This window comes from Pan paniscus, chromosome 21 (assembly GCF_029289425.2).
Source record: "Pan paniscus chromosome 21, NHGRI_mPanPan1-v2.0_pri, whole genome shotgun sequence".
In the NCBI taxonomy this organism is placed as follows: Eukaryota; Metazoa; Chordata; class Mammalia; order Primates; family Hominidae; genus Pan; species Pan paniscus.
In genome coordinates, this window is record NC_073270.2 from 9,685,139 (window position 1) to 9,700,227 (window position 15,089).

The following is a 15,089-nucleotide window of genomic DNA, read 5'->3' on the forward strand; positions in this document are numbered from 1 at the left end:
GCTGGGAGACTTAGCAGTGGCTTGTAGAATGAGGGAGGGTCCACCAACACAACCTCCCACTTCAAGTCTGGCACAAAGCATCCAAATCACCTCAGGAGATTTTGAGAATATTGATTCCCAGGCCCTACCCCTAGACATTTGGAGTCCATAGGTCCTGGAATCTGTATTTTTAAGAAGTTCCCCCACATGATTCTGATGTTGCAGCCAAGGAAGGTGATCCCTGGATAACTCTCTGTAACTCCTTCACGTGGTTGGAAGAGGAGAAAAGCCCTCTAGGGAAGGGAAGGTGCTAGTGAGGGGACACTTTCAGCTAAATAGAGGCGTTGCAGGAGACCCCAAGGAAATGGCCAGAGTCTTTGCACACTGGAATTTTACATCTAGACAGCTTGATAAATGGCATAACTACAAAGTAATGCCTCATGATTTCTTTAATTGTGATAATCATGATTAGGCAATCCCTTTTGAATGATCAAATAGGCTTTCTGCTGGCCCAAGTCCTAGTTAATATTTGTTCATATTTAATCCACTTCACAGATGAATGCATCAAATTTCATGATAATTTTAAACGAATGTGGATTCCGTATCGTAATTCTCTTGCAAGCCATGGAACCTTATTTGTCTGGGTTTGTACCCATCTCAGCCACTTACCAGCTTTGGGGCCCTGAGCCCAGGACTTGAGCCAGATGTGTCAGCGTGTTCTTATGTAAAACAAAAATAATAACACCAACCGCATAGGGCAATTCTCAGAATTAAATAAATACATGTGAATCTTTTTTGTTTTTTTTTTTTTGAGACGGAGTTTTGCTCTTGTTGCCTAGAGTGTGCCCAGAGTTGCTGGAGTGCAGTGGTGCAATCTCGGCTCACTGCAACCTCCACCTCCTGGATTCAAATGATTCTCCTGCCTCAGCCTCCCAAGTAGCTGGGATTACAGACACCCACCACCAGGCCTGGCTAACTTTTTTGTATTTTTAGTAGAGACAGGGTTTTACCGTGTTGGCCAGGCTAGTCTCAAACTCCTGACCTCAAGCGATCCACCTGCCTCGGCCTCCCAAAGTGCTGGAATTAAAGTGTGAGCCACCGTGCCCAGCCACATGTGAATCTTTTAAAACTATGCCTGACATATAGAAATTATCAGTTAAAGTGTTGTAGGACCCTATCCTTAGTTCAGCTAAAGACGGGTTCCTTGTCACATGGGCCACAAAAAGTTAGGCTTGAAGGCAATTTGAAGAGTGAGGAGGACAGCGTTTTATTGTGTTAAAAGGAAAAGAGAGAAACAGGTTCTCTCCGCAAGGCTGGAGTCCCTGCTAGTGTGCGTCCCACCTTGCAGATTGAATTCCAAGTTCCACCCAGGAAGAGGAGTGGCCAGGCTCCTCCCTGCTGCAAATGGGGTGGATTTCTGTGGCTCCACCTCAGTGTGCATTCCTCCCAGTGAGCAGGCCCATTGCAGTTTTTCCGGGGACCCCCTTATACTTGGCTGTCTCAAAAGTTTGTGGTATTATGATTTGTCTTGTCACTATTACAGCTGCCACTTATAGAAGACTAGTCAACTCAGCTTGCCTTATATGTTTTTGGGAAAGAGAATCTCCATCTATGGGAAAAGCAGCGGGGGCTTTCAGAGGATGCCCACACCGTCTATTTGGTGCTCCAGTAAGAAGGGTTGAGTCCAGTTGCTACAGTCACCTGAAAACCTTGCAGAAGGTTCTCCAGGTTCCTCATGAGGAAAAAAGGAAAAGATTACCAGGCAGAATTACCTTTATGTAATCGGCAAACACTTACTGGGCATCATGTGAATATTAGGAATTGTGCAGAATACCAAGGATACAAAAACACAATTGATGCCCCCTTGGGGCTTGATTTGATAATAGATGTATGACAATAAATACTTGTGTTCACAGTGATGTAGTGACAGTTCAATGAAAGCACAAAGAGAATTTCTGATGTTCTTTATATCTACTAGAAATTACCCACGCAAGAACATAAATGTCAGCTTCTAAGATGGGAAACTCATGTCATCCTCAAAGCAATTCAACAATGAATGACAGTTGTGAGCCAAGAATTATAACTTGCTGTTGATTATAACTTACATTTGTGTCATACTTATTTTTATTTTGAGCTTCACAGCACCTCCAAGACATAAAGACAGTGATCAACTGAGAAAATGTAGGTTCTGAAAATGTAGGGTCTTGCCCCAAATTTCACTTTTAATAAGTCTTAGGGTAGAGATTGGAACCAGGTTCTACACTGTAAGTTGTCTTCGCACTGAGCTGGGCTATAATAACTGCCACAACAATCTAATGAATTCTGTTTAATTAAAAAGAGATAATAAGAAGAATTTCATATTAAAACCCATAAGCCTAGATAATATGATGGTTCTCAATTGTCCTCATTGCCAATGTTAGATTCTGACAACTTTAACTATTGTGAAACATCCATCACAGATATTCTAACTATAGATTCTGTTGTTTGAGGGAGGTGGGAAGGAAGCTCTGTTTGCAATCATTTGAAATAGCAAACTGACATTTTCTTTTTCCAGCTTATTCAAAAGTTGACGGATGTCGCAGAAGAGTGTCAGAACAATCAGTTAAAGAAGCTCAAAGAAATCTGTGAGAAGTAAGCCTTCATTCCCATTACAATTGACATGTGCATCTGAATTTATTCAACACAAATTCCCATCTGATTTGCCTCTTTTTTCTCTTTTACTTCCATTGTGACTTCAGAGAAAAGAAAGAATTAAAGAAGAAAATGGATAAAAAGAGGCAGGAGAAGATAACAGAAGCTAAATCCAAAGACAAAAGTCAGATGGAAGAGTAAGTCGAAAGTGTCCCCTCTCCCCAGCAGTTCATCTGGGAATTATTTTATTCTGTATGTCAGAGTCACAGGTTCATAACCAGTCAAAGACTCCTTCGTGAAGTTTCTCCTCTAGTCAGCCTTTCAAAAGATTCTTTTGGTAAGGTTTTTAACAGGGAAGGCTCAAGCAAAGACTGGTTCAATAAAGGAGTGAGGCACACCCAGGGCCTTTTAGATAAAGAGTAAGCAAAGAGCTTCCCTCAGGGAAAGGCTAAATCCTCACTTCCTACCCATAATCTTCCTGGCATTTAGTGAAAACAGAGCCTGTGCCTTGGGAGGAACCTGACCTTTGTCCAGAGGCTGGCAGATTATACCTTCCTTGTAGCAGTAATAAGAATGTTGCTATGGCTCACACTTGTAATCTCAGCACTTTGAAAGGCCTAGGTGGGAGGATTGCTTGAGGCCAGGAGTTCAACAGGGGCCTGGGCAACACAGGGAGACTCTGTCTCTACAAAAAAATTTTAAAATTACCTGGGTGTGGTGGTGCACACCTATATTTCCAGCTACTCAGGAGGCTGAGGCTGGAGGATGGCTTCAGCGTGGGAGGTCAAGGCTTCAGTGAGCCATGATGGTGCCACTGCACTCTACTCTGGGCAACAGAGCGAAACCTTGTCTCCAATAAATAAATAGATAAAAATAAGGAAAAAAGAAAAAGAATGTTGAGAGTTCTGTAACCTTTTATCTAGAAGTCTGAGATTCCCATTTGTCAATTTTGGATGAGTTGGTATAATGATGTATTCATCATTTGCTTTTAGGGAGAAGACAGAGATGATCCGGTCATATATCCAGGAAGTGGTGCAGTATATCAAGAGGGTATGTGGGCTCATCACGCTCTCTCCTTTGCAAAACATGTGTGAACATTTGGTGAGCTCGCTGTGAGCTTCTGGAAGGAAATGTCATGCCTTGTCATATCTTTTTATCACTAGCACCTAGCACAGCTGTTTCACAGGGTGGGCACTCCTTAATCAACATTTCTGCAAGTTGAATTGCAAACCACTTTGTAAAAGGATTCATCTAAAAATAGAATCGAGTCATTTCCAAAATCAAGAGCCCAGAAACATATTGTAAATGATAGTGTTCCCAAAAGAACCTTTAATTGTCATCAATGATAGAGATGATGGCAACCTTGAAGGGCTGTCCTTTTTTTTTTTCCAATTTAATGTCATAGAAATGTTTACATATTTATAAAAAGGTAAGAACAGTGCAGTCCATTGATCACCACCTCCCACCCTTATGTTCCTATCACCTAGCTTCAACACTTAGTACAGTTTCCTATACTTGTAAGTGTAGTTCTTGATCAGGAGATCAAATAATCAAATGTAAGCCATAGATCTGAAAAGCTTTCAGTATTTTCTGAAAACGTGCACTTTTAAATGTTTAGATGAAAGTAGTGTTTCTTGTAACTTTCTTATAGCTAGAAGAAGCGCAAAGTAAACGGCAAGAAAAACTCGTAGAGAAACACAAGGAAATACGTCAGCAGATCCTGGATGAAAAGCCCAAGGTAAACGGAACTGAATTAAAATGCACAATTATTTTATTTGATTTCCATTTAGTAAGAGTAAAACCTTCCTGGTTTACATAAGTACCTTGTACACAGTCTCAGATCAGTTCTTGCATATGAAACTCATGTATCTTTCTCAATGAAGGAAAAAATATAGCAACATTCAGTAAGCATTTATCATCACCTGGTGAGCTTTTAAAAACTGCAAATACGCAGAACCCAGCCCCAGAGATTTGGCTTTAACTAATCTGGGGTATGGCTCAGACAAAGGTATTTTTATAGTCCCTTTCCCCTGGAGAATCAGAGACTAACCAAACCTTCAGTTTGGATACTACTAAGTAAACTTCAGTTCTAAATAGCTGATGTAATGTTGTAATGCCACCCTCTGTCCAGCAGAGGATGCCCTGCACCGAAATCACTTTGGTTTTTATCTAGCAAAATAGTTTCATAAATCAGAGAAAAGCAAATCTTTTGTTTCCCATAGTAACAGTTGATTGGGGCTCTGCTTTAAAATTATCTTATGTTCATTGGTTAAAATTAATTGTCTTATGAATATTAACTTTGAATGAACTGAGTATCTGTAGATCAAATACTTTGAGGTTACCAAATGGCATCTCAGTTTTAGAACATTCCTTCCATTTTGATCATCACTGAATAGTTTTCTGTTTGTGGAAATTGTGTTTTTCAATTTTCCTGCCCTTCTATTTTCAATTTAAAATATCTACTCTAAAAAGTACTGCCATTCCACACAAGCATTTCTCGAGTCCTCAAAGTTAAAAAACGTCAGTTTTATTTAATTGTATGTTTCATTCACCAGTTTACTTCTTATAGATTTCTTATGGATAATTCTAAATATACTTTCATGGTTCTTTGTGCTCTTATGCTTTCATATTTATTATATAAGACATTTATTTAATATTTTTAATTTCTAAGTTTTTAGGTTTGGCAATATAGATTCTCAAGCAAGAATTAATAATTACTTAGATATGGTGCTAATTCTTATGCTTCTCCTATAAACATATAATGTAGATCTTCTCAGCCAGCCTCTCAGGTTGATTATGCACTAATAAAGTGGAATAAATTTTAACATAATTTCAGAAATTGCTATACTTTCCAATCAGGATTGATCTTTTTAAAATGCTCAAATTATTTAGAGCAAAAGATCCAGTTTGACTGAAATTTAAGAAACACTTTAATAATAATCAGTCTCAGGTGATATATTCAGATACATACATTTCTAATCTATGCTGTCTGGTTTTAAATTTGTCATTACTTTGTACACTGACATAATAGAATTTGCTTATGGTTGATGGCTCAGCTAGTTTTTGTATTTCAAAAAAATATAGGTAATATGGTTCTTTTCAGAGTTTCATTTTGCTTTTGTTTTTTCATGTGTGTTTTGGTTCAACAATGTTAACTATTTTACTTACAGATAAAATGTGAATGTAAAATCATTAACGTGTTTAAATTATATAACTCTCAGTATCAGTAACCCATACAAAGATTTTCATGTTACTGCTCTAGGTCATCATGATTAAAATCAACCTCAGTAAATATGGAAGCACCCTTAAACTTCTTCCCTGGATATAACTGGACATGAAAAGAACTAATAACTTTTGGCCGATTTATTAGCAGTCAGGGTGCATTCAGCTGCAATTTTACAATAAGCCCAATTAAAACTGGCTTCAACAGTTATAGTATTTAGTAAGTCACGTTACTGGAAATTCAGAGGTACTACAGTTGTAACAATGATTAATTTAGTGGCTTAACAATTTCCTCTCCAGGTATTTTTAGAATTTCCACTGTTGTTGCCTTCTAGATCCAGGCCGTGAACTCAGTCATGAGATGGCTGCCCTAGCTCCACACATCATAACCTCACATGAAACCACTCAAAGGCCTTGCAGCAAATGTCTTCATTTTGTAACCCTTTCTAGGATTGAGAAAAACCTTCCTACATCCCCCCTAGCTGGTGTTTCCTCATTGGGTACAATGGCCTCATATTCCCATTCTTAAACCAGTCATGGGCAGTAGGGTATCACTTTCATGATTGGCTTAGAGTAATTAAGATTCACTCACAAGGCTAGAGAGAGTTCAGTTTTCCTCAATTCCATGGTCATCAGGTACCTGAACAAAACTGATATTTTATCATCAAAGAAATAGAGGGGAAATAGCAACTGGGTAGACAGGTTACATACAGTGTACGTTACAGCCATGTTTATAACAATTTTTTGTTTCTTCCTTTTTGGCCCCTTGGAAAGAGATCTGAAGTGTTTCTATGAATTTTTAGTAGTTGTATTGTCTGCATTTTTTATTGTAAATAGGTACCATGATGAATTCCTCTGTGCTTTTCTACCATGAGGTTGCTCCATGACCATCTTTTTGTGTCTGGATTTGAAGGTTGCCCATGAAGATTGTTGGTTCCATGTCAAACTAAAGCATTTCTTGAGGGTTTTTCTTCATGGCTTAAAAACGTTGTGCCTTAAAGCTGTGATTTTATTAATAAAATAGTAAATCATGACTGTTAACATTGTAGGACATGGTGGTTAATAAAGGGAAATGACAATGACAAGAGGAGCAGCAATAGACAGTAGAGTAAAAGAACAAAATCAAGTGTGAGACATGTGAAGAAAGACCAAAGCACAGGACAGCAAAGTAGGTATTAATAAATGGGTGGTGAAGAGAGGCCAGGCCAGCGTAGCAGTCGCTGATGCTCCTGTAACTGTGGGGCATGGATGGAAAATACAGTAACACTGGCTTTGAAATAATCCCTCTCCACATCTAGTACTGAAACAGGCTTTGAATCCTGACATAGACATGAGGGAAATTAGCAAAAGCAGAAACAAAACAAGGAACAACCCAAGGAAATGAAACTGATCAATAGTATCTCTAAAACAAGTCCACGGAGTCAGTTCCGTTCAGTCAGATAAGAAAACAGAGTGATTTCGTGACATCTAGAACTTTGTGAATGGTTCCATTACTGGGTTTTGGATGAGGAACGTGAGCTGACATTGCAGCAGGTAATATTAAAGACAATTGTAACCTTCTTATGAAGAAGAAAGCATGCCAAACTTTGCCACAGGTTACTGAGGAGAATAGAGTTCCTCCCTCAACTAATTTACAGGTGGTATCGGGGAATCTGCCCCGATATTCACGTAGGTTCTTTTCTATTTTTCCTAAGCATCGGCTGGCTTAAGAAATAAAGGGACAGAGTACAAAAGAGAGAAATTTTAAAGCTGGGTGTCCGGGGGAGACATCACACATCGATAGGATCTGTGATGCCCCACAAGCCGCAAAAACCAGCAAGTTTTTATTAGAGATTTTCAAAAGCGGAGGGAGTGTGCAAATAGGTGTGGGTGACAGACATCAAGTACTTAACAGGGTAATAGAATATCACAAGGCAAGTGGAGGCAGGGCGAGATCACAGGACCACAGGACCACAGGACCGAGGCAAAATTAAAATTGCTAATGAAGTTTTGGGCACCATTGTCATTGATAACATCTTATCAGTAGACAGGGTTTTGAGATCAACTGGTCTGACCAAAATTTATTAGGTGGGAATTTCCTCTTCCTAATAAGCCTGGGAGCACTATGGGAGACTGGAGTCTATTGCATCTCTGCAGCCTCCACAGTAAGAGACAGCTATGCCCAGGGGGCCAGTTTAGAGACCCACCCGCAGGCGCACATTATCTTTCTCAGGGATGTTCCATGCTGAGAAAAAGAATTCAGCGATATTTCTCCCATTTGCTTTTGAAAGAAGAGAAATATGGCTCTGTTCCGCCCCGCTCACCAGCGGTCAGAGTTTAAGGTTATCTCTCTTGTTTCCTAAACATTGCTGTTATCTTGGTCTTTTTTCAAGGTGCCCCAGATTTCATATTGTTTAAACACACGTGCTCTACAATTTGTGCAGTTAATGCAATTATCACATGGTCCTGAGGTGACATACATCCTCCTCGGCTGACAGGATTAAGAGATTAAAGTAAAGACAGGCATAGGAAATCACAAGGGTATTGATTGGGGAAGTGATAAGTGTTCATGAAATCTTTACAATTTATGTTTAGAGATTGCAGTAAAGACAGGCATAAGAAATTATAAAAGTATTAATTTGGGGAACTAATAAATGTCCATAAAATCTTCACAATCCCCGTTCTTCTGCCATGGCTTCAGCCGGTCCCTCCGTATGGGGTCCCTGACTTCCCGCAACAAGATGGGATGAAGTTTTTTAACTAGAAAGTGATCATAGCTAAGTTTTTGCAGACAGCAAAAGTATGTATAGGCTACATGACATCATATTTCTTCCTGTTCTTCCATTTCTTTCACCATGTTGTTGTATATAATAATTTACTTTCTCTTCATCCACTTATTCTAACTAATGTAATAGTGTGTTTCATGTTCCTAATCTTGTCTTAACAGGGAGGAAGCTCTTTTTTTACATTACTGTTTGCTCTGGGATATTACTATTTTGAGCTATTCTGAACCTTGATCAACTTAGAAAATCATATCAATATAATTTTCTAAGCCATTGGTAAATAAACAACTCCTTTGAAAGTAACAAACAGATATTTTGTAAATCTTTCAGCAAAAGAAATTTGAAAAGCCAATGGCTCAAAGTTAACAGTTTTTCAGTGGCAAAGAAGTATTTATTCTGGCTCAATTTAGAGCAAACTACACATGAAACCTCATTCAAAGTGTGACTTTGCTAGCGGTTTACTCAACAATGGGCGTGTCGTCTAGAGTTCCCAACATTTTTACCATCCTGCAACAGCAGTCATAGGAGAATATGCCTCAATCAAAATCAGGCTAAAAATTTGTTTCAATTCTGCATGTGAGCCGGGACCTTAAGTCTTTCTGGTCGCTATTTGGTAGGGGACCAAATGTGGCCAGTCACATTGGAAAAGTTTATTTTAGATTGTCCCACTTTGTGATATGCACTAGGATCTTTTCATGTGGAGAGTTCATTTTTTCCCTATGAAAAAAGAGATTCAATTAGTTTATTCACTTTGTAGGTAATTTTGAGGGCATTGGGGAAAACAGAAGTAGGTGGTCCCTCGAAGCAACTTGTACAATAAAATATTTTGGCCTCAATTTGACACAAAATGATGTTGTACATTGCTGCACATAAGTCCCATGGAAACTTATTATGTTATAAACAACAAGAGACACTCTTAGAAGGGAATACTTGGCTCCTTTCCAGTAGAGTTCTGAATTCTGGAGAAACATTCGACTGCATGTTTTCTAGCAATGAGATATTCGATTCAGTCCTTGAGTGTATGTGGGTTTCAGTTTTGTTTGAGTTGTGCCTTTTTATGAAATCCATAGTGGTAGAATTTTCAAGATGGACGCAGTAAACACTGGCCAGTCTTCTGACTCAGTGAAATAATTGGTTTCCTGGGGATTTCCATACCTGGGTTTGCCAAAGCCAATAGGAAACATGGGGAAACCCCATCTCTACCAAAATACAAAAATTAGCCAGGCGTGGTGGTGGGCGCCGGTAGTCCCGGCTACTTGGGAGGCTGAGGCAGGAGAATCACTGGAACCCGGGAGGCAGAGGTTGCAGTGAGCCGAGATCGCGCCACTGCATTCCAGCCTGGGCGACTGAGTGAGACCACCCTGTCTCAAAAAAAAAAAAAAAGAAAAGAAAAGAAAACACGGTTAATCACAAGTTGCCTTGAGTCTGTTGTGAATATGCCAATGTTTATTGATCACTTTGCTGCTCCTGACTCTCTTTATAAGAAGAATCAGCTTTTGAGGGGAATATTTAATGAACTATCTCCATAACCTCATAAAACAGTCAATAAATGTGTAATTTACTTTTTCTCTGATGCTTAATTTGTCTTTGATGCTTCTTAGAACACAGGTTTTCTGTTTAATTTAGCTCATCGTCAAGAGAGAATTCCGGGAAGCTTTAGGGCATTTTAATTCATTCCCAAAGAACATTTCATCATGTAGCTACTGGCTCTTTTTTTTCCCTCCACCAAGGGAATATAGACTGATTTTCCTTATTTCCCCTCTGACATCTTTGTAACAGGGTGATTGACTCATCCCTCTGCTTGAAGTTAGTCTTGTTAGACCTACCGCTGGGCTCTGAGACAGAACCTTAAATGCGGCTGATATCTCCTGTGTTTGGGAGAGAAAAGGCAAACTTAGGGATTTAAAATAAAATATTTTTTAAAGTAATGCATTTGTGCCTCCTCTAATCTTTTGCGGCTTGATGGGGAAATGGATTCTTCCTTGCCAGCACTTATTGGATCTTCTCCCAGAAGCCAAACTTGCAGAGTGGAAACTGGCTGCTTATAGACAGTGTTTCTGCTCATTGTCAAGTCTCAATTAACCACACAGTGGTTTGTTTTTGTTTGTTCTGTAGAAGAAAATTCTTTTTCATTTTTGTCAATATAAAGAATTGCCTTTTTAGGAAACAAATATAGTTATGCCTTATTTTCTTGAGTATAAAACTTAGACATGTTTACTCTCCTTCTGGGCAATACCAGGGCATTGGAACAATTTTAATTCCACTGGTCCCTCATCAGTTTATTTTTGAAATTTAATCTAATAGACTTTTAAACACATAAGACATTATTATGTTATGATCATGGTTCATTTAGATATGTCTACATATTCACATATTCTTTGTGAAACGTTTTTTCTTGTATCCTCTGCCCATTTGGGATCATCATCTTGTACTTCCTCTAGAAGTTCCTTTCATGCGGTCTACTGGTGGGAAACTCTTTGGAGTTTTTGTTTTTGTTTTTGTGCAGAAATGTCTTTATTTGTTTAATGTAGTAATAGATAAGAATCCACATTTCCTCCATTCTGGAATGATATTTTCACTGGATATAAAATTTTGTGTTGGTGGTTATTTTCCTTTAGCACACTGAAGATAAACTTCCACCACCCTCTAGCATCTATTGCTGTTCTTGAGAGGTTAACTGTTAGTCTTAATACAATTCTTTTGATGATAATTTATATTCCCCCTACCCCCACTGACAGCGTTTAGTATTTTTTTCTTACATTTTGTGCAGTTTTTCTATAGTGTGTCTAAATATGTGTTTGAGATGGCTAGATGGATCACTTTCCTCAGTTCTGCAAAAACTCTAAACTATCATGAAAGCAAATATGGCTTCTGTCATTTTTTTTCTTTCCTTCTAAGATTCCATATGTATATTTGCATGTAAAATAAAATGAACCTTTTTACTCCATCTCCTCTGTCAATGAATTGTTTTTAGTATTTTCCATCCTTCGTCTTTCTTTACTGCTCTTTGGGCAATTTTTTTTCCTACACTTTTTGCAATGCACCAATTTTTTGTTTAAACTTCTATTCTATGCATCCACTGAGTGTTTAATTTCAGGTTTTGTATTTTATTTCCAGATGTTCTATTTGGTTTATTTTCAAATATATAATCTGTATGTCTTAGCTTGTTGTAGGGAAGCTTTCCTGTGAGATTTCTCACTCTGGGAAAGCCTCAGCTCTTGACTGTAGGCTCCTCACCTTTCAAGGCTATCAAAGGGTGAACACACAATTTCCATCATGAGCAAAAGCCTATCAGGGCAAAAGCAGCTTCCTTGCTTATTGCCTGTCTAGGTTCAATGTCCCCTTCAGTTTGACCCTGATCATTAAGTTGTTGTAGTTTTCTGGGTCTTTAAAGATAGTTTTAATGGCCAGGCATGGTGGCTTATGTCTGTAATCCCAACACTTTGGGAGGCCAAGACAGCAGGATCACTTGAGGTCAGGAGTTTGAGACCAGCTTGGCCAACATGGTGAAACACTGACTCTATTAAAAACAATACAAACATTAGTCAGGCATGCTGGTGTGCACCTGTAATCCCAGCTGCCCTGGAGGCTGAGGTGGGAGAATTGCTTGAACCTGGGAGGTGGAGGCTGCAGTGAGCCGAGATCATGCCACTGCACTCCAGACTGTGTGACAGCGCAAGACTCTATATCGAAAAAAAAAAAAAAGTTTTAGTATCAAACCCAGCTTCTTAATTTTTTTCAGTGGAAAGGATGGTCCAAATAACCTAATCAGCCATTACCAGAAATAGAAAGTCCCCATATTGCATTTCTGAAATATTTGAATTAGTTAACATCTGTATCAGTCGGGGTTCAACTAGAAAAACAGAGCCAGTAAAAGATTGTGTGTGTGTGTGTGACAGTAATTGGCTTATGCAATTTTGGTGGTTGGCTATCTGCCCCGTTCTCAATGCTGTCTCTCTAATGATGGACCCTAGCAGGCAGGCAGGAAAGGAAAATTACAAGTAGGCTTGGTGACTAGAGTAACCTGCAGAAGCTGAGCCTCTTTGTCACAGAGTTGAACATACACACATACACACACACACACACACATACACACAAACACACACACACCTGGCCCAGGAGTCAGACAATTAAAGGAAGACCCAATGGGCAGGGGAAGTGATTGCAGGCTCAGCTGCTGCTTCCCATCAACCAGACACATAAATCAACAGATCAGCAACAATGCCTGCGTATTACACAATGACTGCTGCCTCCCCCATCAGCCCTCCAATTCTCAGAAGAATCTCCATGGAACCCACAATAGCTGGAAACATACAGAAAGGGAACTCTGGGAAATATAGTTTGGCTGAGACAGTTGGCACAATAAGAAGCATCACACTGTTATGTAAAAATCAGAAAATGTTTTATTTCAAAAATACTCTATGTCTCTTGAAAAATTAGATTCTAAGATTATAATAGAAACATGCAAAGAATTTCTAAAGCTAAGAAGAAGCTGTCCCTTAGGGCTGCATGGTACTCCCTAGGCTGTTTCATAGATTTCTATTGTCTATTGGCCCCATAAGGTAACTGAGTTTGAGATTTAAACAAAAATTAAAACTTAGATTCACATGGATGCCGTTGATTCCTGCCCCTTTTCTTTACCATATCAACTTTCTTTCCCCCTCCTTTGTCCATATTTTTCTTTCTTGAGGATGAGAAAATGTGGACATATGGTGATAAAGGTACTGGATAGAGGGCAGAGGCTCAGAATCTTCCCCACCTGCTAGAGTAGGGGGCTACATGTTGGTGGGGTTCAACGTCTTCCCAGCAAACAACGATTTTAACACCGGGAATAGGATGAGGTGGACTTTTATCACACTGGCTTTCATCTGCCCACCTGCCATACATGAAAAGTCCACACAACCACGGATGGAAAACGTTTTGGGTTTATTTCCACTTCTACTTCTGTGTGCTTGTCATTGGGCATGATTTCTATGAATTTTGCTAATACTCATTAGATTTTTTTAATCCTCAATGTATCTCTGTTTTTTTTAAAGCCCTATTTTGGTATAACCAGGATAGTGAAAATTATCAAACACACACATCCAAAACACTTTAAAGCAGCTAATGTAAAATTTTAATTGATTTCTAGAAACCAATAGCTGATTTAACTATGACCTTCAATATTTTAAAGGGAAAAGATGGCCAACCTCAAACCAAGAGAAATACTGTCATCCCTTGGTATCTATGGATGGTTGGTTCCAGGACTCCCCTCAGATACCCAAATCCACAGATGCTCAGGTCCTTTATATAACATTGTATAGTATTTGCATATAATCTATGCATATTCTCCTATGTACTTTGTCATTTCTAGGTTATTTATAATACCTACTACAATGTAAGTTCTATGTAAATAGTGTTATACTGTATTGTTTAGGGAATAATGTCAAGAAAAAATGTCTATACATGTTCAGTACAGACACAACCATCCACTTATGGTTCTTCTGAATAGTTTTGATCCAAAAGTGGTTGAATCCACAGATGTGGAACCCATGGATATGAAGGGGATGACTGTATTTACCTACAGAAAATCCAAAGAGGAAATCTACTAGATGCTTTGAAATATTTGATGAAGAAGTACTTGGAGATGAGAGAAAAGGCTATTGCATGAGGGCAAATGCAGGCATACTGGGCTGAAGAAAACACTGAAGAAAGTTTTCCTTCCAAATCGGAAAGCAGTTGCCAAGAACAGCATTACAGTCTCTGTTTTCCATGTATTATATTATATCTAAGGCCATATTCATGCAGCAAATTCACCACTTGGAGTGCTGTTTATACATTTTCTGTCAACAGAAATCAACAGACACAAGTGTTCTGTGTTTATTATAATCATTAGTTGAGGTTAATCTTTGAATTTGTCAAGGAGGTGTTTGAATTTCCTCAAATAATATTTTCAGATTTTAAAGAGTCACACACACACACACACACACACATATACACAATAACACATTTATACAGACACACAAACAACTTTATACAATTGGAGAGAAGCTTAACAGATTAACCATTTTGGCATCAAAATGGATTTTGCCCTATCTAATTATGCTAGTATATAAAAATTTGTGTCAAAGAGAGTAGCCAGCAGCATGTGCCTGTGTTTGGTACATAAGAGAGAATAGAAAATACATTGTTTTCTATCTTTGGCTGAGAAAGATTTGTTTCCTTTTTCTTTGCACCTTTCGTATTATCCAAAAAAGAAAAAAGCTTACTCTTAGGTGTTGCAAAATACACAGTGAGCTGTTACAATTCTTAAATTTCTTATTGGGTCTGTGTTTTAGGTGGAACCAAAAAACCCTAGGACTTGAAAAAAATATTGTAAAGCAGTCAAGACATCTTTATAATTGTTGAGTACCAACTGCAGTGCAATCACTTTAGTCAAAGCCTCCATCATCTCTCCCCTGGATTTCTAAGTAGCCTCCAAACTGGTCTTCCTGCTGCCACATGTACACACTCAAA

At 38.7% G+C, this 15,089-nt stretch overlaps 1 protein-coding gene across 5 annotated transcripts in view; it reads left to right on the top strand.

Annotated features, from left to right (window-relative positions):
* The window catches only part of PLCB1 (phospholipase C beta 1), a 751,601-nt gene that overhangs the window by 652,645 nt on the left and 83,867 nt on the right, over positions 1–15,089 (top strand). For all 5 annotated transcript variants that reach the window (XM_034947108.2, XM_003821362.4, XM_034947109.2 and 2 more), the window contains exons 28-31: positions 2,534–2,610; positions 2,718–2,807; positions 3,603–3,660; positions 4,262–4,348. In XM_034947108.2, coding sequence (XP_034802999.1) covers positions 2,534–2,610; positions 2,718–2,807; positions 3,603–3,660; positions 4,262–4,348 — 312 coding nt within the window. The remainder of the gene's footprint in view (positions 1–2,533; positions 2,611–2,717; positions 2,808–3,602; positions 3,661–4,261; positions 4,349–15,089) is intronic.